This window comes from Antechinus flavipes, chromosome 3 (genome assembly GCF_016432865.1).
Source record: "Antechinus flavipes isolate AdamAnt ecotype Samford, QLD, Australia chromosome 3, AdamAnt_v2, whole genome shotgun sequence".
NCBI classification, from domain to species: domain Eukaryota; kingdom Metazoa; phylum Chordata; class Mammalia; order Dasyuromorphia; family Dasyuridae; genus Antechinus; species Antechinus flavipes.
The window spans coordinates 444,455,970-444,475,944 of NC_067400.1; the positions used below are offsets into that span (position 1 = coordinate 444,455,970).

Consider the following 19,975-nt stretch of genomic DNA (forward strand, 5'->3'; position numbering starts at 1 on the left):
GCAGGAAATCAACCAATAATATCTCTCAAACTTTCCATTCCAAAGGCAAATTTCTGATAGGTACCAAAGCCCATATTAGTTGTTATTGTTTTTAAAAAGTATTCTATTACTGCTTCATCATAAATTCTATTTTTAAATTCTTTCTATAAGCCTTGTGAATGTTATAGAAGCTTTTCTTGGGGGCATAATAAATTTTGGCATATAAAGTGTAATGTGGACTGCAAATCAAACAATGCTTTGCCTCTTAAGGAGAAAATAAAACACAAATTTAATGATAGGCTTTCTGTCGTTCAGAGGCATGAAGATCTCACATTCAGATTGTCTTTTTTGTGTGTGTTTCATCTGTTTACTTTAGAATGTATACAAATCAGACCTGGAATGGTTGAAGGGTATTGGATGGTTGCCGCAAGATTCTGTGGAAGTGAATAGAGTAAAGAATGCCCAAGAGCTAATGAATGAAAGGCTGTACCGCACAAGGCCTGAAGCTCTCAAATTCACAAGCATTGTTGACACCCCTGAAGTTGTCCTGGCAAAGACCAATGCTCTACAAATCAGTGAGGTAAGATTGGTAGGGAATTAGAGTAATTAAATTCAAGGCCTGTCCTACCAGACATCATCATCTACAACATTTCAAAGGCAATCGATTGCAAATATAGCTCTACATACTTTCTGTAATACCAATCCTTTCAGTTGAATAAACAGGTATTTTTAAACACTTGCACAATCAATAGTAATTTTCAGAGTTACACATAAATCTGGATATTCATTATTTTTAATCACTGTGTAAACACTTTTAAATGAATTTATTAACAAACTAAAACTCAATGATGTTTACAAACTTGGTAAATACAAATACAATGAACATTTTCAGACTTAGTTGAATATATTGCAGGCTCCAATAAATAATTTGGGTCAGACAATGACTCATAAAAATGGCAATTATACATTTCTATCTATAGTCAAAGGAGAATTTCAGAATGACAGTATGACCATTCTCAGATTTTTATGTGCACAGGCACATAGAAATCTGCATAGGGCATAGGCTAAATATACTGAATCACCCAAGCTCATACTTTCTCCTTAACAACACTGATGGGTTATATGGTACATCGGGAAAAATGCTAGTCTTCTAGGCAAAGGATCTGAGTTCAAACACAGCATTGCCACTCACCTCCTGTGGGATCCGGGTAGATTGTTTAGCTTCTCTATGCTTCAGTTTCCTCATCTATAAAATGAATTGAAATCATATATTCTTCCAGCCCTAAATCAATGTGTCTAGAAATTATTTTTCCTTATATAATTTGCAAGTTCTGCAAAGTTTAGGTTTTTACCAAAAATGCCACGTAGAAAAGAGTATCATATTTATCAATAAAATGACAGAATTATTAAGATAATTTAAAGGTTTTTATGGACATAGCCACAGATATTTTTTTAGTATTCCTCCGAGTTCTTTTGTGATATTTTAGAACATATTTGTAATGACATTCCTTTGATTTGCATTTTGTTAGCCACTATACAAAGACGCTTGGGAAAAGGAAAAAGCAAATGTGAACATTCCTGCTGACACCCCTGTGATGCTGCAGTCCAAGATCAATGCCATGCAGATCAGCAATGTAAGTTATTAAAATGAAAGCCATCTTCTCCCTACAGTAATGTATGTGTGGCCATATCTACTCCTGTGATGTCTTTTTCCATCTAAAAATACTCAGTAGGATTTGACATCTGAAATTTTCTTATTATTTCTACCTTTTAAGGCTAAGCAGGTGCTATAGGACAGGGATCTTGGAGAATAAAATACAGAGAAGCAAAAAGATCTTGGAGAAGTTAGTCTTTTAATGAGCCATCATTTATTCTGAAAGCTGAATGTTCCATTTTAAACATCTTTTTTTAAAAATTATGAACTTCAGAATTATCAACAATCACAAATATTTCAATATAGAGAGAATAACAGTTTCATATTAATTTATTTTTACTTTTTTGACACAATTTAGTCTTCCTTAAATTTAGATTCTTGAAAGAAACCTCTTTCTGTCATTGAAATATTTGGTTAATGAATAGAGCCAAACAGAAGGAAGATCAAGAGGAAAAAGATATCAGGGCAGTTTTGAAAGTATTATGTTGAATTTATTACATGTTAAAGCGAGATTTCTTTTTATAAGGATGACTTTTTAGAAGGACAGAGGCAAAAAATGTGGGAGAAATTTTAGAACATGTCAAAAACAAAACATAGCAATAAAAATTTAATTTCTAAAAGTAAACTGTATGTAATAGAAATCAGCCACCACATATAATCTCTTTTGTTATATTTTGTACATGAAAATGTTCATTTTTTAGGGTATTAAGATGAAAATAAAATCAAATAACATAACTCCATTCTTATAAGGAGACTTATTTTGTGTCATTACAAATTTGTTATATCTCAAGCTCAAATTGAAACAAAGTCATAAATAATCTTCCAATAACATTAGTTTAAAAATATAAGGCCTGTTTCCTTGAATATGTCTTGGTAAACATTGGCTATGGATATTTTCTGCAAACTGATTGTGTTATGGTGATTCCTTTTTTTCAGAAACAATATCAGCAAGCTTGGGAAGATGTCAAGATGAAAGCTTATGACCTACGAGCAGATGCCATTGGAATTAAACATGCTAAAGCTTCAAGAGACATTGCTAGTGAGGTAAAAGCTCTGCCCTTTTCCTTGTCATTTCTGAATAAGGCCTTGCCCATGCTTATCTAAGAAAAAAATCCAAAATTTTATTGGCAAATTTAAATATTGGTCAATTTAAACTTGTAGTATTGTCCAACTTGATGCCTTTGCAATTGGCAATAAAATAAAATGTAGGCAGATCTTTCACTGTCATTAGTACAGTGTGTTCAAATCCCAAATCCAACAAATGTTCAAGTAGTTTAATTTAAGGACCCTAGTTGCTGTCAAATTTCCATTTATTATATTTAAATATAATCACTTATTTTTCTATTATCTTCTCAGTGTCAATTAATTAATAACTATTTATTGAATACTGACTGATGTGGAACACTACACTAAAGAGCATGGGGAGGAGAGACTGGATTTAGACCTCAGAGAAAAATCAATTCTTATTCTGAGGAATTCCTAAAGAAATGCAGTAATCAGTCACATTTATTATAGTAATTTAAAGGAAGGGGCAACTAGGTGACTCAGTGGATGGAGCACCAGCCCTGAAGTCAGGAGGACCTGAGTTCAAATCTAATCTCAGACACTTAACACTTTCTAGCTGTGTGACCCTGGGCAAGTCACTTAACTCCAAACTGCCTCAGCAAAAAAAAAAAAAAAGTAATTTAAAGGTAACAAATCACTTTCTTTCCAACACTTTCTATGGGTTAGGTGGTGCAATAATTGTTACCTCCATTTTATAGACAAAGAAGCTAAGTTTTAGAAGATTAAATAACTTGTTCATTGTCACACAAATACAAAGTGTTGAAGCTGAGAAAAAATCATGGAATTTCAGAGTTGGAAGGGATCTTAATAGCGATATAGTCCAACCTATGTCTGAAAAAGAATTTCCTTTGGGGCACATCTGACATGAATTCATTGTAGCATGGCCTCTATCAGTTATGGAAGACAAAATATACATGTGGAGAATCAACAGAAAGAAATGGGCATGTTTAACTTGGGGGGGAGAAGACTTAGAGGGAAATAACTATATTCAAGTATTTTAAGGAAAATTCATCTTGAGATAATAAAGAGTTTCTAATAATTAAAGATGGCTAAAAGGGGAATGGGCTACATCTAGAGGTGGTAGATTCCTCCTTTTTGGAAACAATTAAGAAGAATTTAAATGACCACTTGGTGGATATATTACACTGGGAATACTTTTTGTGCTTGAGTTGTACTATGTGAACTATATTTTATATGTACATAGAAGTGTGTATATACATATACATACATACATACATATATATGCATATACATATATACACAAATATATATACTTCTAACTTTCAAATTCCACAATTCTGTCTGACATACATAGAATGATGCGATGGAAATGACAAAACAGTAAATAAATAAATACTAAAGGATAAAGGTTAAAATTGACAAAAATGTGCCAAGTAAAGAATTGATTAGAGTAGAAGAGGGTTAATCTGGAAAGCCTTCCTAGAAGCAATGAGATTTGTGTAAAAATAACTTCTTTTTTTTTTCTTTGTGCCTACCAGTACCTCTACAAATCTGCTTATGAGCAACAGAAAGGTCATTACATTGGATGTCGCACTGCAAAGGAAGACCCCAAGCTTTCTTGGGCTGCTCAGGTGTTGAAAATGCAGAATGACAGATTGTATAAGAAGGCTTACAATGACAACAAGGCCAAAATCTCGATACCAGTGAACATGGTGTCCATCAATGCTGCCAAAGAGGGCCAGGCATTAGTGAGTGATGTGGACTACCGTCAGTACCTCCACCAGTGGTCATGCTTTCCTGATCAGAATGATGTGATCCAAGCCAGGAAGGCTTATGACCTTCAAAGTGATGTAAGTACACAGGTTTCCCTCCATTAAAGAGCCAGATTTAATTTAGGTGCAAAGAAGTTTTTAATCTTTAAGACTTTCCCGATAGTTTGGGGAATACTATAATAATCCAAGAAAACTTAATCTATAGAAGAATTTCACTTTGGGCTTTTCAATCTTTTTACCAATTGGATTGTTTTCCTTAATCTAAAATTATCTCCCACTTCTGACCTATGCAGTGGTGGGAATTAAGAGCAATATTAGTTTTTTAGGTAGTGACATGACTAATTCAATAAATTCACTTACTAATGACATTTAAGCTTTCTATTTCTATGTATCCATGAAATCTGTATCATGGATAAATATGGTGTGATAATTTCATCATAGCTTGACTACTCTCATATTTTAAATGTTATGAACTTGTTTATGGAGATTGCCAAGTGTTTAATTGTTGGTCTTCTCACAAAATACTACTTAGAAGGAAATATCAAATATAGAAATGAGATGACAAAGATAACAAATAAAATTAAGTACATATATATGTGTATATATATATATATATACTTTGCTCTTAATCATATATTCATTTATAGAAGCCTTTTCAAAATCTACTTATATTTTTATTCTATGCCATCTCTTGGGAATAATGATTTCTATAAATTACTATTTATTGTGTATCTTAATAGTTATTTTTATTTGTTCTAAACTTAACTCTCTCAAACTTCAGTATAACTAGTATTAGAGAAAGATTGCCAAGTAATGAATTAGATTTGTTCTATTTGACCTTAGTAGGTAGCACAAGAGTAATAGGTTAAAGTTACAAAAAGGTAAATTTAAGATTAAGCTCATGAAAAATTTCTGAATAATTAGAGTTATCTGTGAGTGGAAGGGGCTGCCCACGGAAGGAATGGAGATTCTCTTTTGTTAGAGCCCAGAGATAAATCAATCCCTTTTCCTGAGGAACTTTGAAATTAAATAGTTCAATTATTGTTTACATATATTATAGTAATTTAGAAGCTGGAAGGTTGATTTGAGGGTTTTTTGAAGTGGTGATTTTTTTTTTAGGTAAATGTTGGACTACATAGTCATTGGTATCTTTTCCAGCTCTAAATTTCTATGATTCTTTATGGTTCTTATTGGATCTATATCAGCCATGAACTTGTAGTACCAAAAAAATCAAAAGATATGATCTGTATTTTTGAGAAGATTGTCTTCCTGGAGGGTGGGCCTTCTGAATCTATAGGATCAAGGCCTATAAAAGAAAAAATAATATACTTCCTTTTTAAGGTGTAATGTTGCTTTCACTATTTACTTATTTCATTTGTACCTTATCACTTTAACTACCACTAACAAATACAAAATATGAGCTTTTTAAAACCAATATCCAATCTGATACCATCTGATATTGTTTGATTAAAGTTATCTGGCAGACCACATAATTTAGGGAAAAAATTACATATTTATTTCCAATGCAGCATTTATTTATTGTTTATTAATTTATTAGTCACTGGAGATATCTAGGCAAAAAGAAAAAAAAAAAAAAAGAAAGAAACATTCCCTGCCCTTGAGGAGGTTACATTCTATTAAGGTAGAGAATATATCTATGCACAAGCAGGTATAAAATAATTTGAAGTGGAAGAATACCCACAATTAAGAAATACTGTCTATGTGGTGGTGTTTTTTAAAGGATGTTGATATAAGGGACCAATTTCCAGTACTCTGCTGGTAACTTAAAACTTTTGTTAAGTCAGTGTAACCAAGAATTATAGTACTGGGGAAAACTCTTCAAATGGTTGCCTTTCTCTGCAATTATAGACAATCAGTGCTATTCTAAAAACCCATTCAATTTAGTTACTAGTTAAATGAACACATCCAATAAAAGTTGAGATTAAAGGATTGAGATTTGTAAGAAATCAAAAACTCCTAAGCATCCCAAATCAGACTTTTACAAAAGAATTATTCACAACAAAAAGCACTTTTCCTCTATGTATATATATATATATACATATATATATATTCATTTACATATATGTGTATATTGTATATTACACATCTTTTATTATATGGGGATACATTGAATATTGCACATTTTTTATTATATGGGGCATTTAGATGTTTAGAATACAATAGAAATACAATAGAAGACAACTTATTCCTTATTTTCTCTTAGGCCATCTATAAAGCTGACTTGGAATGGTTGCGAGGTATTGGCTGGATGCCAGAAGGTTCTCCTGAGATATTGAGAGTCAAGAATGCCCAGGAGATTTTGTGTGACAGTGTCTACCGGACACCTGTGAAGGACCTTAAGTATACGAGTATTGTTGACACCCCTGAAGTTGTCCTTGCTAAAGCAAATGCTGAAAATATCAGTATTGTAAGTTGCTATGTTATCATATCATAAAGTTAGTTAAATACAGAAAATATTTAAACAAGTAATTTATTGCCATTGTCAAATAATGCCTTTAAGAAAACCCCAACAAGCATTAATGATAGTAATATGACATGCAATTAGTTATCTAGATCTGTGAATTACAATTCAAAGTGATAATTCAGATTTCATGCTAAATGTATTTTTTATTTGCATCCATTTATTTACATCCATTGCAGAAATATTTGTGCTGTGTAGGCATTTGGATAAGATTTTTAAAAAATGTTTAAAATGTTATATAATAGAATTGAAAATGCTATCCATTTTCAAAGTGATTTTCATTTGTTGTCTTTTTTTTTCTTCTTATAGCCCAAGTACAGAGAAGTTTGGGACAAAGACAAAACTTCAATCCATATCATGCCAGATACACCAGAAATTAACCTGGCCAGAGCAAATGCTCTTAATGTGAGCAATGTAAGTACGTTAGTGATTTTGTCACCTTTGAAAAATGACCATTTTGATCTTGTTACACTACTTCAAGGAGTAATTTAGGAACAATTGGTTACAAAATCCCTAGAGTCAATGGGGAGAAGATTGATTGTTCACAGGAGTTAACTGGAAGTCAGAAAATAAACAACATATTCCTGCCTCCCCTTAATGAATTGCTTGGCATACTATTTTTGATGCTATTTAGCTGTAACAGTGAGGATAAAGGGAAAAAAAGGAAGAAGGATAAAGTGGATGAAGAGAAATACTACTTTCATTTGCCACAAGGATTTCCTAGGCTTATATGAGATATTGTGAAGAATGTACATTGACTCAAAGAAAGAATACTATTATTCACAATGATGTGAATGTTTACATCTTTTTGAGAGTCCTTAGAATATAGGCTAATTTTTAGGAGTGATTTCCAAATATGATGCATACTAATGCTATGTATTTCCTTCGGTTAAGAAACTCTACAAAGAAGGCTGGGATGAAATGAAAATGAGCTGTGATGTGAGACTAGATGCCATTCCGATCCAGTCTGCCAAGGCCTCCAGAGAGATTGCCAGTGACGTAAGAATGAATTTTGGGGGATTCTCTCTTTTTATTTTCATCTAGTAAGTCCCATAAGTATGTGAGAAAAGTTTTTTGTGATTCAAATTGTGCTCATTCATTTCTTCCCTAGTATAAATACAAACTGGACCATGAAAAACAGAAGGGTCACTATGTGGGAACCCTGACTGCCAGAGATGATAACAAGATCCGCTGGGCCTTGATAGCAGACAAACTTCAGAATGATAGAGAATACAGGCTGGACTGGGGCAAGTGGAAGACCAAATTCAAAAGTCCAGTGGATATGCTTTCTATCATACATTCTAAAAAAAGTCAGGCTCTGGTTAGTGATGTGGATTACCACAATTACCTTCATGAATGGACATGTCTGCCAGACCAGAATGATGTGATTCAAGCAAAGAAAGCTTATGAACTACAGAGTGATGTAAGTTTGCTACATCGCAACTTTCTTTATTCTGGTATTTTGCCATGTCACCCAATAGGTACATATTATACAGTTGGGTATTAGAAGTTGAAGACTATAACTTAATAGTCTGCCCATTTGTTAGCTATAATATACAAAGATAGTTTCTTTATTGTTATCTAACTTTAACTTTTCCATCCCTATGAAACACAAGGTTCTCTCTGTCAGTTCAAAAGGACCACTTTACATGGTTTTTCATTTTCTTTTAGTATGCGCTTTGATGTTCTAGTCCAGTTGTAAAAGTGATAATGAGATAACAGACACAAAAACCTTTTGGAAACCTTAAAGTGCTGCAATAATGCTCATTATTATTGATTATTATAGTTGCCTGCAACAGATGTGGGTGTGAAATCAGGAAAGTCAGAGATATTCCAACTCATAATAGATACAAATGGCACTAGAAAAATATTCCTTGATTGTATTATGTCAAAGAAAATGCCTACAAGGATAACTTTTTGTAGCTTGGGAGGAGAAATGAATATTACATGCAACCTAAAAGGGGTAGTTAGAAAGAAACATATTTAATACTTGAGTCATTTTTTTCTTTAGTTCCATGGAAAGGGGGAAATGATTCCTGTGAAATATTGGTAGGGAACCAAAAAATTACTGACCTCATCATTTGTTTTTTTATCTCTCCAGGCGGTTTACAAAGCAGACTTGGAATGGTTGAGGGGAATTGGGTGGATGCCAAATGACTCCGTTTCAGTAAATCACGCCAAACATGCTGCAGATATCTTTAGTGAGGTAATAATTTTCCATCACTGTTAAGTATTTTTCACAAGAAGTTGAGCAATGAAATAGTTTGATCTGCATTGTCCAATTTTCAATACCCCCACAGGCCATTTCACAAATTAGAAACACTTTTATTTGATTTAGACTCACACATCCAAACTGATCCTGTCCTATCTCTGTCACATTTGATTATTTATGGTCAGATTAACTACCTGATCCAATTCATGGCATATATGTTTCCCCTGGGGATTCTATAGATAATAAAACTGTCATTTCTACAGTAACATTTTTTTGGGGATAAAGTGTTCACACTGACTTTCCGAACAAGTTAGAATTTCAGGACATTGCAGGAATTGAGGTGGGAGTGATGTTGCTAAACAAAAATAGTGGATTCTATGTCTATGTTGAGTGTTCTCTTTCTAAATATCAAAATAAGAGGGCCAAAGTGTCAAGAAAACATCATCTCAATATATGCTTCACTTAAAAACCTGATACTTTTAGTGATTAGCATAGATGAAAAAACAAGAACATATACTTTCTTCCATTTAGAGAGCCATATGCTTTGCCTCACACTATTTTTTCTCTGCAGCACAAATATCGGACCAAAGTTGAAACACTCAATTTTACTCCTGTGGATGACCGAGTGGATTATGTGACAGCCAAACAAAGTGGCGAGATCCTAAATGATGTAAGATTATTTTATTTTATAAAATAAAAAAATAATATCAATTTGTGATCTCTCCTATTGCTAAATATGGCTCTTCTTGTTATCTCTATCCAAAGTTTATCTATCTCCTTGTATTTATTTTCTAATATAGATGCCTGGGTTTGATTTCCCTGAACCAAATTGCTGAGAATTTCTTGAAATTTATAATCCTTTCTAGTATCCTTCTCAATTTTAAATGCCTTATTTCACAAATATTCTTTTTTAGATTAAATATCGTAAAAATTGGAATGACATCAAATCAAAGTATACCCTAACTGAAACACCACTACTACACACTGCTCAAGAAGCTGCTAGGATACTGGACCAGGTACGTTTGTATTTGTCATGGGTATCTAACTGTAGATTTATTGATAATCACTTGTACAATCTGATCTCAAGTATCAATATGAATTCATCAATGATATTTCATCTTATGAACATTCCTACTACTTTGAATTTCTGGTTTTAACCAATTTTTGTTGTATTCTCTTCCTTAGTATCTCTACAAGGAAGGCTGGGAGAAACAGAAAGCCACAGGTTACATTCTGCCTCCAGATGCTGTTCCCTTCGTCCACGCTCATCATTCCAGTGATGTCCAAAGCGAGGTAATATATCCTTACTTGGGTATTCTTGGAAATCTTATCCCTTATCATGGGAAATACTATACTTGTACTTTGGGGAGTGTTGAGGTTTTTTTGGTTTGTTTGTTGTTATTTTTTTAACTCACATAGTCCCAGCTTGATCTTCTTCTTGCTTCCCCATCAAGAACTAGATCCAATTGCTTGCCATCTAGGGGATGGGATGAGGGGAAGGAGGAGAAAATCTAAAACACATGACTATGCAAGGGTCAATGTTGTCAAATTATATTTGCATATGTTTTGAAAATAAAAAAGCTTTAAAAATAAAAAAAAAGAATTGGATCCAAAGCTGTTTTTTTTTTTCCTTTTTTCATGGTCCCAAATATTTCTTATTCTTCCTGGGGAGCCTTTAAAAACTAATATTTGTGACACTTTATCTTCCTCTCCTCCCCATTATCCTTTTTTGGTGGGCAAGACAATTGAGGTCAAGTGGCTTGCCCAGTGGCACACAACTAGTAAGTGTCAAATATCTGAGGCTGCATTTTGGGTCAGTGTCACTATGCCACCTAGCTGCCCTTTTTCCTCCTCATTTTTGCCAGCTTTGCTAAAATTTCCACACCAGGCAATTTGGGGTCTTATAATTAATAACTACATAATAATTACTACAAATAATAATTATGAGATGACTATCTTTTCTCTCAACAGCTCAAATATAAGGCTGAACATGTTAAGCAAAAAGGTCATTATGTTGGTGTTCCTACTATGAGAGATGATCCCAAACTAGTTTGGTTTGAGCATGCAGGAGAGATCCAGAATGACAGACTATACAAAAAGGACTATCACAAAACCAAATCCAAAATCAACATCCCTCCTGATATTGTGTCCGTTGTGGCAGCCAAGCAGGGTCAGAACCTTGTAAGTGATATAGATTACCGGAATTACTTGCATCAGTGGACATGTCACCCAGACCAGAATGATGTCATTCAAGCAAAGAAAGCCTATGATCTACAAAGTGATGTAAGTGATTTAATGCTTTTCATTTAACCCATTCTCAATTACCTGCATATGTAATTTTTTTTACTGTATTTAAAAAATCAAAAACAATTTTTAAAAAATTTTCATTGGTTTTTAATTAACTCTGCCTTTTTCCATTCCATAACTGCTAATATGGATAATGATAAATAATCAAAAAGAATACCTAACAGTAATATATTCATAAACATAGATAGATAGATGAATGGATAGATGGATAGAATTTCAGAAAGGAAGTTGAATAGCAGAGGGAGAGGGAAAAGAATGAAGAGAAAGTCCAAAGAGTCAGGAATGCATCCTGGAAAGGAATAAGACTCAGTTAGTCTAGATATTTTCCCTAAAATGAAGTTTCACCCCACAGAAGAAGAGGCCATAGGCACAGAGAAGATTTCTATTATGTGAAATGTGTAAAATGGAGTTAGTTTCCAAGATGAAGAGATTTTTATAATAGGAAGTCTGCAGAGATAAGGATACAGCCTGGAGAGGAATATCTTGGTCATTTATGTCTACATAATACATATCTCTTTTTTTTCTCTTTTGGCTTTAGAATGTCTATAAAGCAGACTTAGAGTGGCTCCGTGGTATTGGTTGGATACCCCTGGATTCTGTTGAACATGTGAGGGTAACAAAGAACCAAGAAATGGTGAACCAGGTAAGTGAAGCATCCAGTGAAGCATCCAGTGAACTTATAAAATTAACAATATCATATCTTTAATTTATATAGAGGATCAATTCATCTTAATCTGTTCCATTCCATTACAGATAAAATATAAGAAAGATGCTCTTGATAATTATCCTAACTATACAAGTGTGGTTGATCCTCCAGAGATTGTTCTAGCCAAGATTAACTCAGTCAATCAGAGTGATGTAAGTATCCTTTTGACTAACTGGAAGTAAGCTGCATAGTTCATTTGCCTATTCATAGGCCTTAATAATTTTCATGCTGATTGTATTGTCTAAAATATTACTTGTGAAAACTATGTCGAGTAATTATTTTGAAAGATCTTACAAAATCACTAGCAAATATTTTTCTATTTTTAGACAAGAGCAATGTTTTTGCCCAAGACTTTTTTTTTTTATCAACTGAACCTCATTTTAAATGAAGCCAGATTGATGTTTATGAATGAGTTTTACTATTGTTTTAGATGTTAGGCTAAATACTAATACTAAGCCCTATAGAAAATCAAAGGTGTACTTGTCTTAACAGGTAACTTTTCTTTTCATTAGGTGAAATACAAAGAAACGTTTAACCGGGAAAAGGGCAAGTTTATTGGTTCTGCAGATACTCCACATCTAAACCACTCCAAAGATATGGCCAAACTCTATAGTACAGTAAGAACTGTTTTATAATTTATAATTATTTATAGTGTAATACATATTCAATATTAAGCTCATGTCAATATTTGTAGTCTTGACTGATTATATCTTAAGGCTCCATTTTCTTCTCAACAGAGAAGAAGTTTGTTTCAGAGAGATACATATTAATTTTTGTCCTGTGGGACAAAGTGACACGATTCTGTCCAGGATAGGAGTTAGTCCTTCAGACAGCACTCATTACTAACCTAGTAAAAACAGCCTAGAGTCTAGAGTCATTTATGACATAGGTAGTTGATCATTTACTTAACAGCTGAAGTAAGTAAATTGGTTAAATTATTCTTCATGTGACCATCGATTTAGAATTGAAAAAGACTTTACAGATTATTTCATCTAACCCTCCCAGATCTCTTAAATCCTAGCTATGTGACCTTAGATCAATCACTTAAGTTCTTTGAGCTTCAGTTTTCTTCTCTGTAAATGGAAGGGGATTGGCCTTTATTATCTTTAAGATTCTTTAGATCTAAAAATCTACAATTTCTTATACTACTCATTATAAAGTTCCTCAACTTTTGTTAATTTGATTTACTTATCATGCCTACCATGTATGTAGTCAGAAGTTCTCAAACTCATTTTTTTTTTATTTTATAGACCTCTGCCCATGTCTGGTTAAGCTTATGAACCCATTCTCAGACTAATTTTTTTAATACACAAAATATAGAATATTACAAAAGAAAGAAAGTATAGTGAAATGAAGTTATTAAAATATTTTTAAAAGTCCAAATTCATGAATCTCAATTTAAGAACCCATCTGTAACAGACTATAATGCCAAATCCTAGAAATCTACTTTAGCCTTGCTTCTAACATAAGTATATTATACAACATGGTTCTAGTCTCTTGGTTATCTTATGTATCTTGTTTTCTCTTATGTATGCATCTTTTCCCTTATTGAAATCTTCCCACATTTTCCTTGCATAGATATTGTATAAAGGATCCTGGGAAGGAAGCAAAGCCTATGGCTATACCTTGGATGAGCGCTACATCCCAATTGTTGGTGCCAAAAATGCTGACTATGTGAACAGCCTGGTCAGTATGATTTTTTTCTGCTCTGAAATCTGTGTGCATCTTTTGGTGGGAAAGACTGACTAATAAGAACATGCTCAGTGATTCTTAATGATGTTAATGCTTTACAGCTTAAATACAAAGAAGTATATGAAAAGCAGAAGGGCCATTACCTGGCTGGAAAACACATCAGTGAATTCCCTGCTGTTATTCATTCTTTGGATTTCCAGAAAATGAGGAGTGCGGTAAGTAAGGAAAAATACCATTTTGTTTCCTTTAAAATTTTTCTTTCTAATTTTTACTTTGTCCTGATGCCTTCTGAATTGTAGAACATCAAAATGTCATTTCTTGATATGCTCCCCATTTGATCCTCCCTTCTAACAAGTAAATAGTTTAGAAAAATTAACCAACAAAAGTGAGTTCCAATTCTTCACATGTAGAATGGAAAGAGTGTTTCATCATCAGTTCTCTGGAATCAAGATGGTTCACTGGAATCAATTGGAATTAAAATGCCTTTTAGTGTTGTTCTTTTTTAGTGTAGTTTAGTCATTGTGTATGCTATTCATTTAGTTCTATTTTGGGGGAAAAAACCCTTCATTTTCCACAATGGTTTTTTTGGTACATCTATAGTAACAGTTTCTCACTTTAAAGATACTACCTGCTAGATCTGCTATAAATGTCCTTCCTGATCTCTACCTACCCTCCAAAAGACCTTGTATTTATTTTGTATTTACTTTTCTCTTCATATTCCTCCAGTAGGAATGTTCATTGCTTGAAGGTAACTAACTTAAAGGACTACTTCATTTCTATTTTTGAATCTCCAGCAATTAACACAATGCTTGCATATAATTAGTACCTAATATGTGTTTGTTAAATTAAATTGAAATGAATTATTTAGTTACCTATGTAGAAGAAAAAGAGGCTAAAAGAAAAGGAATTAGAATTTTTTTTCCACAAATTGATAATTAGTCAATTAAATACTTTCCTATTTTAAAGATATTGACCTATATTATAATTAAGGTCTTAATGTGGTTAAATATTCTAACACATTTTAATTCCTTCTTTTTAAAAAAAATTAATGTCCTTTTCCACAATTGATAATTAGCCTATTAAATATCTTTCTATTTTAAAGACACTGACCTATGTTATAATTAAGGTTTCAATGTGGTTAAATGTTCTAACATATTTTAATTCCTTCTTTTAAAAAAATTAATGTCCTTTAGCTGAACTACAGAAGACATTATGAAGACACCAAAGCCAATGTGCATATTCCCAATGACATGATGAATCATGTATTGGCTAAAAAGTGCCAATATATTCTTAGTGACCTGGAGTATCGACATTACTTTCACCAATGGACATCTCTACCAGAAGAACCCAATGTCATCCGTGCCCGAAATGCCCAGGAGATTTTGAGTGATGTATGTATTTTTATAAATACTATTCATGGGTAACATTTCACTGACTCCTAGATCTAATTTGCCCACCCACATACTTACATATTCTTATTCTCATTTGATGTCTATGCTTTGACACAAAGTGATCTGGAACACAATGTGGGTAAAAAGTTAGGACCTCTTTGGTATGGGGGTTTGGTCCCTGTAGGGCTTTTCTTTGAAATGGCCAAGTCCTCTCTTCTATGTTTATGTCAGGGTGCATCTGACCTTCTACAGGTAGAGAGGTCCTCACTCAGGAACCTTTATATAATAATGTAAGTAGGGTCAGATTAAGATCCTCTAGGAACCCTGGGCACCAATAACCTGGGACTCCCAACACACTCCTCTTTCCTTGAACTAGTCAATAGGATATTCAAAATGAGAATTCTCTCCAGTCCTTAGGAAGTAGCCAGAAATATTTAATGGAAGGCAAAAAGATGAAGTATTCCTATATGCACTTCTTTGACATTTTCTTTTTAGTACTAGTTTTTATGGAAGCTTGCACAGGATTTGTATTGCTCTTCTAACCCAGCCTTGAGCCCTTAGTACTTGAGCTAGTCTTCTCTATTATTAGCAAAAATTAGATTCAATCTTAGAACCAGAAAAGGGAAGTGGGAGAGTCCTGTTGGAGTCTAATTTCTTCCATGAAGATCTCCAAGCCATAAAGATGAAATCCCTCTGATCAGGAAAGAAAATAGTCAAGTTTAATTCTTTATTTCCCTTAATCATCCAAAACCAACAGTCATCCATTAGACTGTGAGTTCTTGCAGCCAGGGATTAAAAAAAAATGTTTAGCACAAAGCCAGGCACATAATAGGTATTTAATAAATGCATATTGACTGATCCCAATGTTTAGAAATCTTTACACTCTGGAATTCTTTAATTTGTATTTAATGGGCCTATTGAATAATCTAAACCCAAATGATATAAAGATGTTAAAATGAATTATTGTAGATAAACTGACAATTGCTGCTTTCCACCCTTTTCCCTTAAACAGAATGTATATAAAGATGACTTGAACTGGCTGAGAGGAATTGGATGCTATGTCTGGGATACACCTCAAATCCTCCATGCTAAAAGATCCTATGATCTCCAAAGTCAGGTAGGTAATCCCCCTGAAAGATGGCGGATCAAGAAAAAGCATTGTTGATATTTGTTAACTTTTTAAAAATAACAATAATTCCTTCCTTTTTTGTGATCTTGAGTTTACAAAGTCTTTTCACTTTCATTATCTCTTCAGCTTCACAGTAGTCCAGTGAGGTAGACAAATCAGCTATCCTTAGTCCTCTTTAACTGATGTAGAAATTAAGGGATAATGAGGGTAGGTAACATAATCTAGCTAACAAAAAACAATGCTGAAATCAAAACCCAGGCAATCGAATTCCTAGTTCAGTTTTTTTTTCCCTAAAACACAAAGCTGTCTCTATTTTTTATGTAAAGGTAATTATTTAAGAGGAAGCTAAAGAACTTCTCCTCCCAAAAATTTTTCTTCCTGGTTTATCCCAACAGTGCTTGAAATTTTCATCTTTAGTCTCCTATTTGACTTCAGCAATTAAAGTTTTAACATGAGATTAAAATAGAATTATATTATTCTGTTGTCTGGATGTGGAGGGTGGAGAATAACTCAGTAAATTATTATCATTCCACAGCACCAATATCTCTAAGAAATTACTAGAAAGGGAAATTTTGACTTTGGGGAAGGGAAAGGAAAGGTCTCATGCAGATGTAGAAAACACATTTTATGCACCTCACAGTTTGATTAAATCAAATATATGTGAAGAAGATAGCTTTGATCATATTGCCAGCTACTAACATTGTTGTTCTCACTTTCCATATGTTTTATCTTTCTCTTATAGCTGCAATATACAGCGGCAAGTAAAGACAATTTACAGAACTACAATCTGGTCACAGATACACCGCTTTATGTGACTGCCCTCCAGAGTGGCATTAATGCCAGTGAGGTAGGTTGCCTTTCACCTTTCTTCTATCCTGATATTAACCTGTTGGCTACTTTTTAAATAATGGAAATAAATAACATTTTCTGTTTGTAGGTGAAATATAAAGAAAACTATCATCAGATCAAGGACAAATACACCACAGTTCTAGAAACAGTGGATTATGACAGAACCAAGAATCTAAAGAGTCTTTTTAGCAATGTGAGTTGGGTTGCTTTTTCTTTTTTTTAAACTTTTTGTGCTTTTTAAGATGAGGAGGAACTTGGTGAAGAGAGGGAAGAGCTTTGGTCTAAATTTTCTGTTTTTCAGTCTTTCCTCTCTCTCCTTCTGTCCATAAATCATCTTAATCTCTAGGATGTTCCAAAGCCCATGGTTATAATTTATTGAGCTTCTCTCTGTGTGTAGCACTGTGCTCGACAGAGAAATCCAGTCCTTCATATAGAGGAATGTACTCAGCCTTAACCTGACCCAGAGCTTATCTGTCCTCTCAGGCAAGGATTTTGATAATCAGCAAGGATCTTTCCTCTGCTTCTTTGAATAGCCTTTTAGACCAACACTGAAATTTAATAGTGTCATAGAATCCTTGAATTATTAAAAGTAATGAAGTGACTTGGGAGAGAGGGGGTCAAATAAGGTTGAAATTAAAAGAAGGCTATAATATAATAATAAAAATAACACTTATAAGCTTTATTTTATTTCTAAAATATTTGCAACTATATATTTACAAATTTCAAAGTTTACAAATACATATATTATTTTATTTGATCTTTACAAAAACTCTGGACTATAATTGCTATTATTATCATCATCTTATAGATGAGGAAACTGAAGTAGACATATGTTAAATGACTTACCCAGGGTTCCCTAATTATTGAGTGTCTGAGGCAGGAAGGATTCATATCCAGGTTATCCTGACTCTAAGCCCAGCATGCTATCTCTTTTAGCTGAGCTTCTTAAACTGTGGGTTATGACCCCATTATAACTGAGGGTCATGAAATGATGATTTATCATCAATGATTTATATACCTTTGTTATATATCTATATATCGTCGTGTAAAGATTTCTCAGATGAAAAGGGGTTGTGAGTGGAAAAAGTTTAAGAAGTCCTGCTTTATACCACTTAACTACATTTGTGCTTTTATAAGAAATGTAAATTAAGATATATCTTCAGATATAACATTTTATTCTTTGAACTTTTCAGAATCTCTACAAGGATGCTTGGGAAAAAGTGAAAGCTAAAAGCTACATATTACCAACCAACACAGTCTCACTGACACATGCAAAGAATCAAAAATATTTGGCTAGCCACGTGAGTAGATTTAAAGTGTGATATTTACTCCTACTGATGTTTTTCTAGTTTTATTTTGTACTGTCCACGTATATTTTCCATGCTTGTGGGATAAACTAACTCTTGAGGCAAGTTATAGGCATTTACCAATAAGCTTTAAAAATGTCTTTTGATTGACTGATTGATGAGCAAGCAAGTTGGCAGATCCATTGCTTGTGGCCTGGAAATTTTTCTCCAGTACTTTCTGGAGTAGACTAAACTTTCAAGGTTTTTTAGCAAAGACACTATTTAGACATTCATTCCTTCCTAGTTCTTTAGACATTCATTCCTTCCTAGTTCTTACTTAAAAACTTAGTATCTCAAGTCTTTCTTTGTTATTTTCCTTTTCTCACTCTTAAGAACTGTTTTGGTGACATAGTGTTAATAGGGAAGTACAGTAATTAGAAAGAAAAGGGTGTTAGAGCACATAACAAATAGTTTATTTTTCTAAGATAGAGGTTTTTGTGTGATCATAAAAGTAAATAAATAAAACAATAAATATAGTAGATTGATCATGTAATGTCAACCCAATTGGCTGGAAAATTGACCTTTATTTTTAAAAAATCATTCAAACCAGGTATTTGTACCACATATAATAATAATAAAAAAAAAACTTGTTAAAATTTAATTGTGCTTTTTAAGGATCTGAATAGGTCATATGTCTAGATATGATTACAAAAATAATCATGCTGTAGAAATATTAAAAACAAATAAATAGTCAGCATAATACACACCCACAGCCTTGGAAAGGATAATCCTACACATTAAACCTTTTACAGTGAACATTTTCCTATAATAATTGGCATGGCACCCACAATCCTTTTATCCATGGTTGGTGCAGCCATGACTATATTTATATTTTATATAAAGTAGCTATTTAAAACAATGAGTATTGTTGAGTTTTCCATATATTGAAGAATATTCCATATATTATAGGATATTAAAATGCTTAGCATATTACTTGGTAGATAGAAAGTACTTACTAAATGTTTATTGATTGACTTCATATGAAGTCATATGAATCATATGCAGTACAAAAAATGGATGCATGAAAACTACCTTAAAGGTTAGCTTTTCCTGTGTAGTGTTTGGAACATTTTATAAAAGGCATTAGACAATGCTTATGATCAAGAGTCTTGAGTTTTCAGTCAATTTCTTAAAATCCAGAAGTTAACTGTGCATATTGTTAATAGTAATATCAATAGAAACAAAGACTTTAAGACTATGGGATGGTGGTATGCACTCCATATAATTTAGAATGTATTGTAGTTCTCTTAAAATCTGAATTCCTTTGTCTTTACTCTGCAGAACAAATATCGTGAAGAGTATGAGAAGTTTAAAGCTCTCTACACTTTACCAAGAAGTGTTGATGATGATCCAAACACAGCAAGATGCCTTCGAGTGGGAAAACTTAACATTGATGTGAGTGATTCCAAAGGTGGTCCTTTAATTGAGAG

At 33.1% G+C, this 19,975-nt stretch overlaps 1 protein-coding gene across 31 annotated transcripts in view; it reads left to right on the forward strand.

Annotated features, from left to right (window-relative positions):
* NEB (nebulin) overlaps nt 1-19,975 on the forward strand; it is a 207,472-nt gene that overhangs the window by 122,507 nt on the left and 64,990 nt on the right. For all 31 annotated transcript variants that reach the window (XM_051986439.1, XM_051986409.1, XM_051986440.1 and 28 more), the window contains 24 exons: nt 356-559; nt 1,509-1,613; nt 2,570-2,677; nt 4,198-4,509; nt 6,656-6,859; nt 7,223-7,327; nt 7,808-7,912; nt 8,025-8,336; nt 9,015-9,119; nt 9,697-9,795; nt 10,040-10,141; nt 10,311-10,418; nt 11,097-11,408; nt 11,971-12,075; nt 12,186-12,290; nt 12,651-12,755; nt 13,717-13,824; nt 13,932-14,045; nt 15,024-15,221; nt 16,234-16,338; nt 17,093-17,197; nt 17,288-17,392; nt 18,393-18,500; nt 19,827-19,940. In XM_051986439.1, coding sequence (XP_051842399.1) covers nt 356-559; nt 1,509-1,613; nt 2,570-2,677; nt 4,198-4,509; nt 6,656-6,859; nt 7,223-7,327; nt 7,808-7,912; nt 8,025-8,336; nt 9,015-9,119; nt 9,697-9,795; nt 10,040-10,141; nt 10,311-10,418; nt 11,097-11,408; nt 11,971-12,075; nt 12,186-12,290; nt 12,651-12,755; nt 13,717-13,824; nt 13,932-14,045; nt 15,024-15,221; nt 16,234-16,338; nt 17,093-17,197; nt 17,288-17,392; nt 18,393-18,500; nt 19,827-19,940 — 3,453 coding nt within the window. The remainder of the gene's footprint in view (nt 1-355; nt 560-1,508; nt 1,614-2,569; nt 2,678-4,197; nt 4,510-6,655; nt 6,860-7,222; nt 7,328-7,807; nt 7,913-8,024; nt 8,337-9,014; nt 9,120-9,696; nt 9,796-10,039; nt 10,142-10,310; nt 10,419-11,096; nt 11,409-11,970; nt 12,076-12,185; nt 12,291-12,650; nt 12,756-13,716; nt 13,825-13,931; nt 14,046-15,023; nt 15,222-16,233; nt 16,339-17,092; nt 17,198-17,287; nt 17,393-18,392; nt 18,501-19,826; nt 19,941-19,975) is intronic.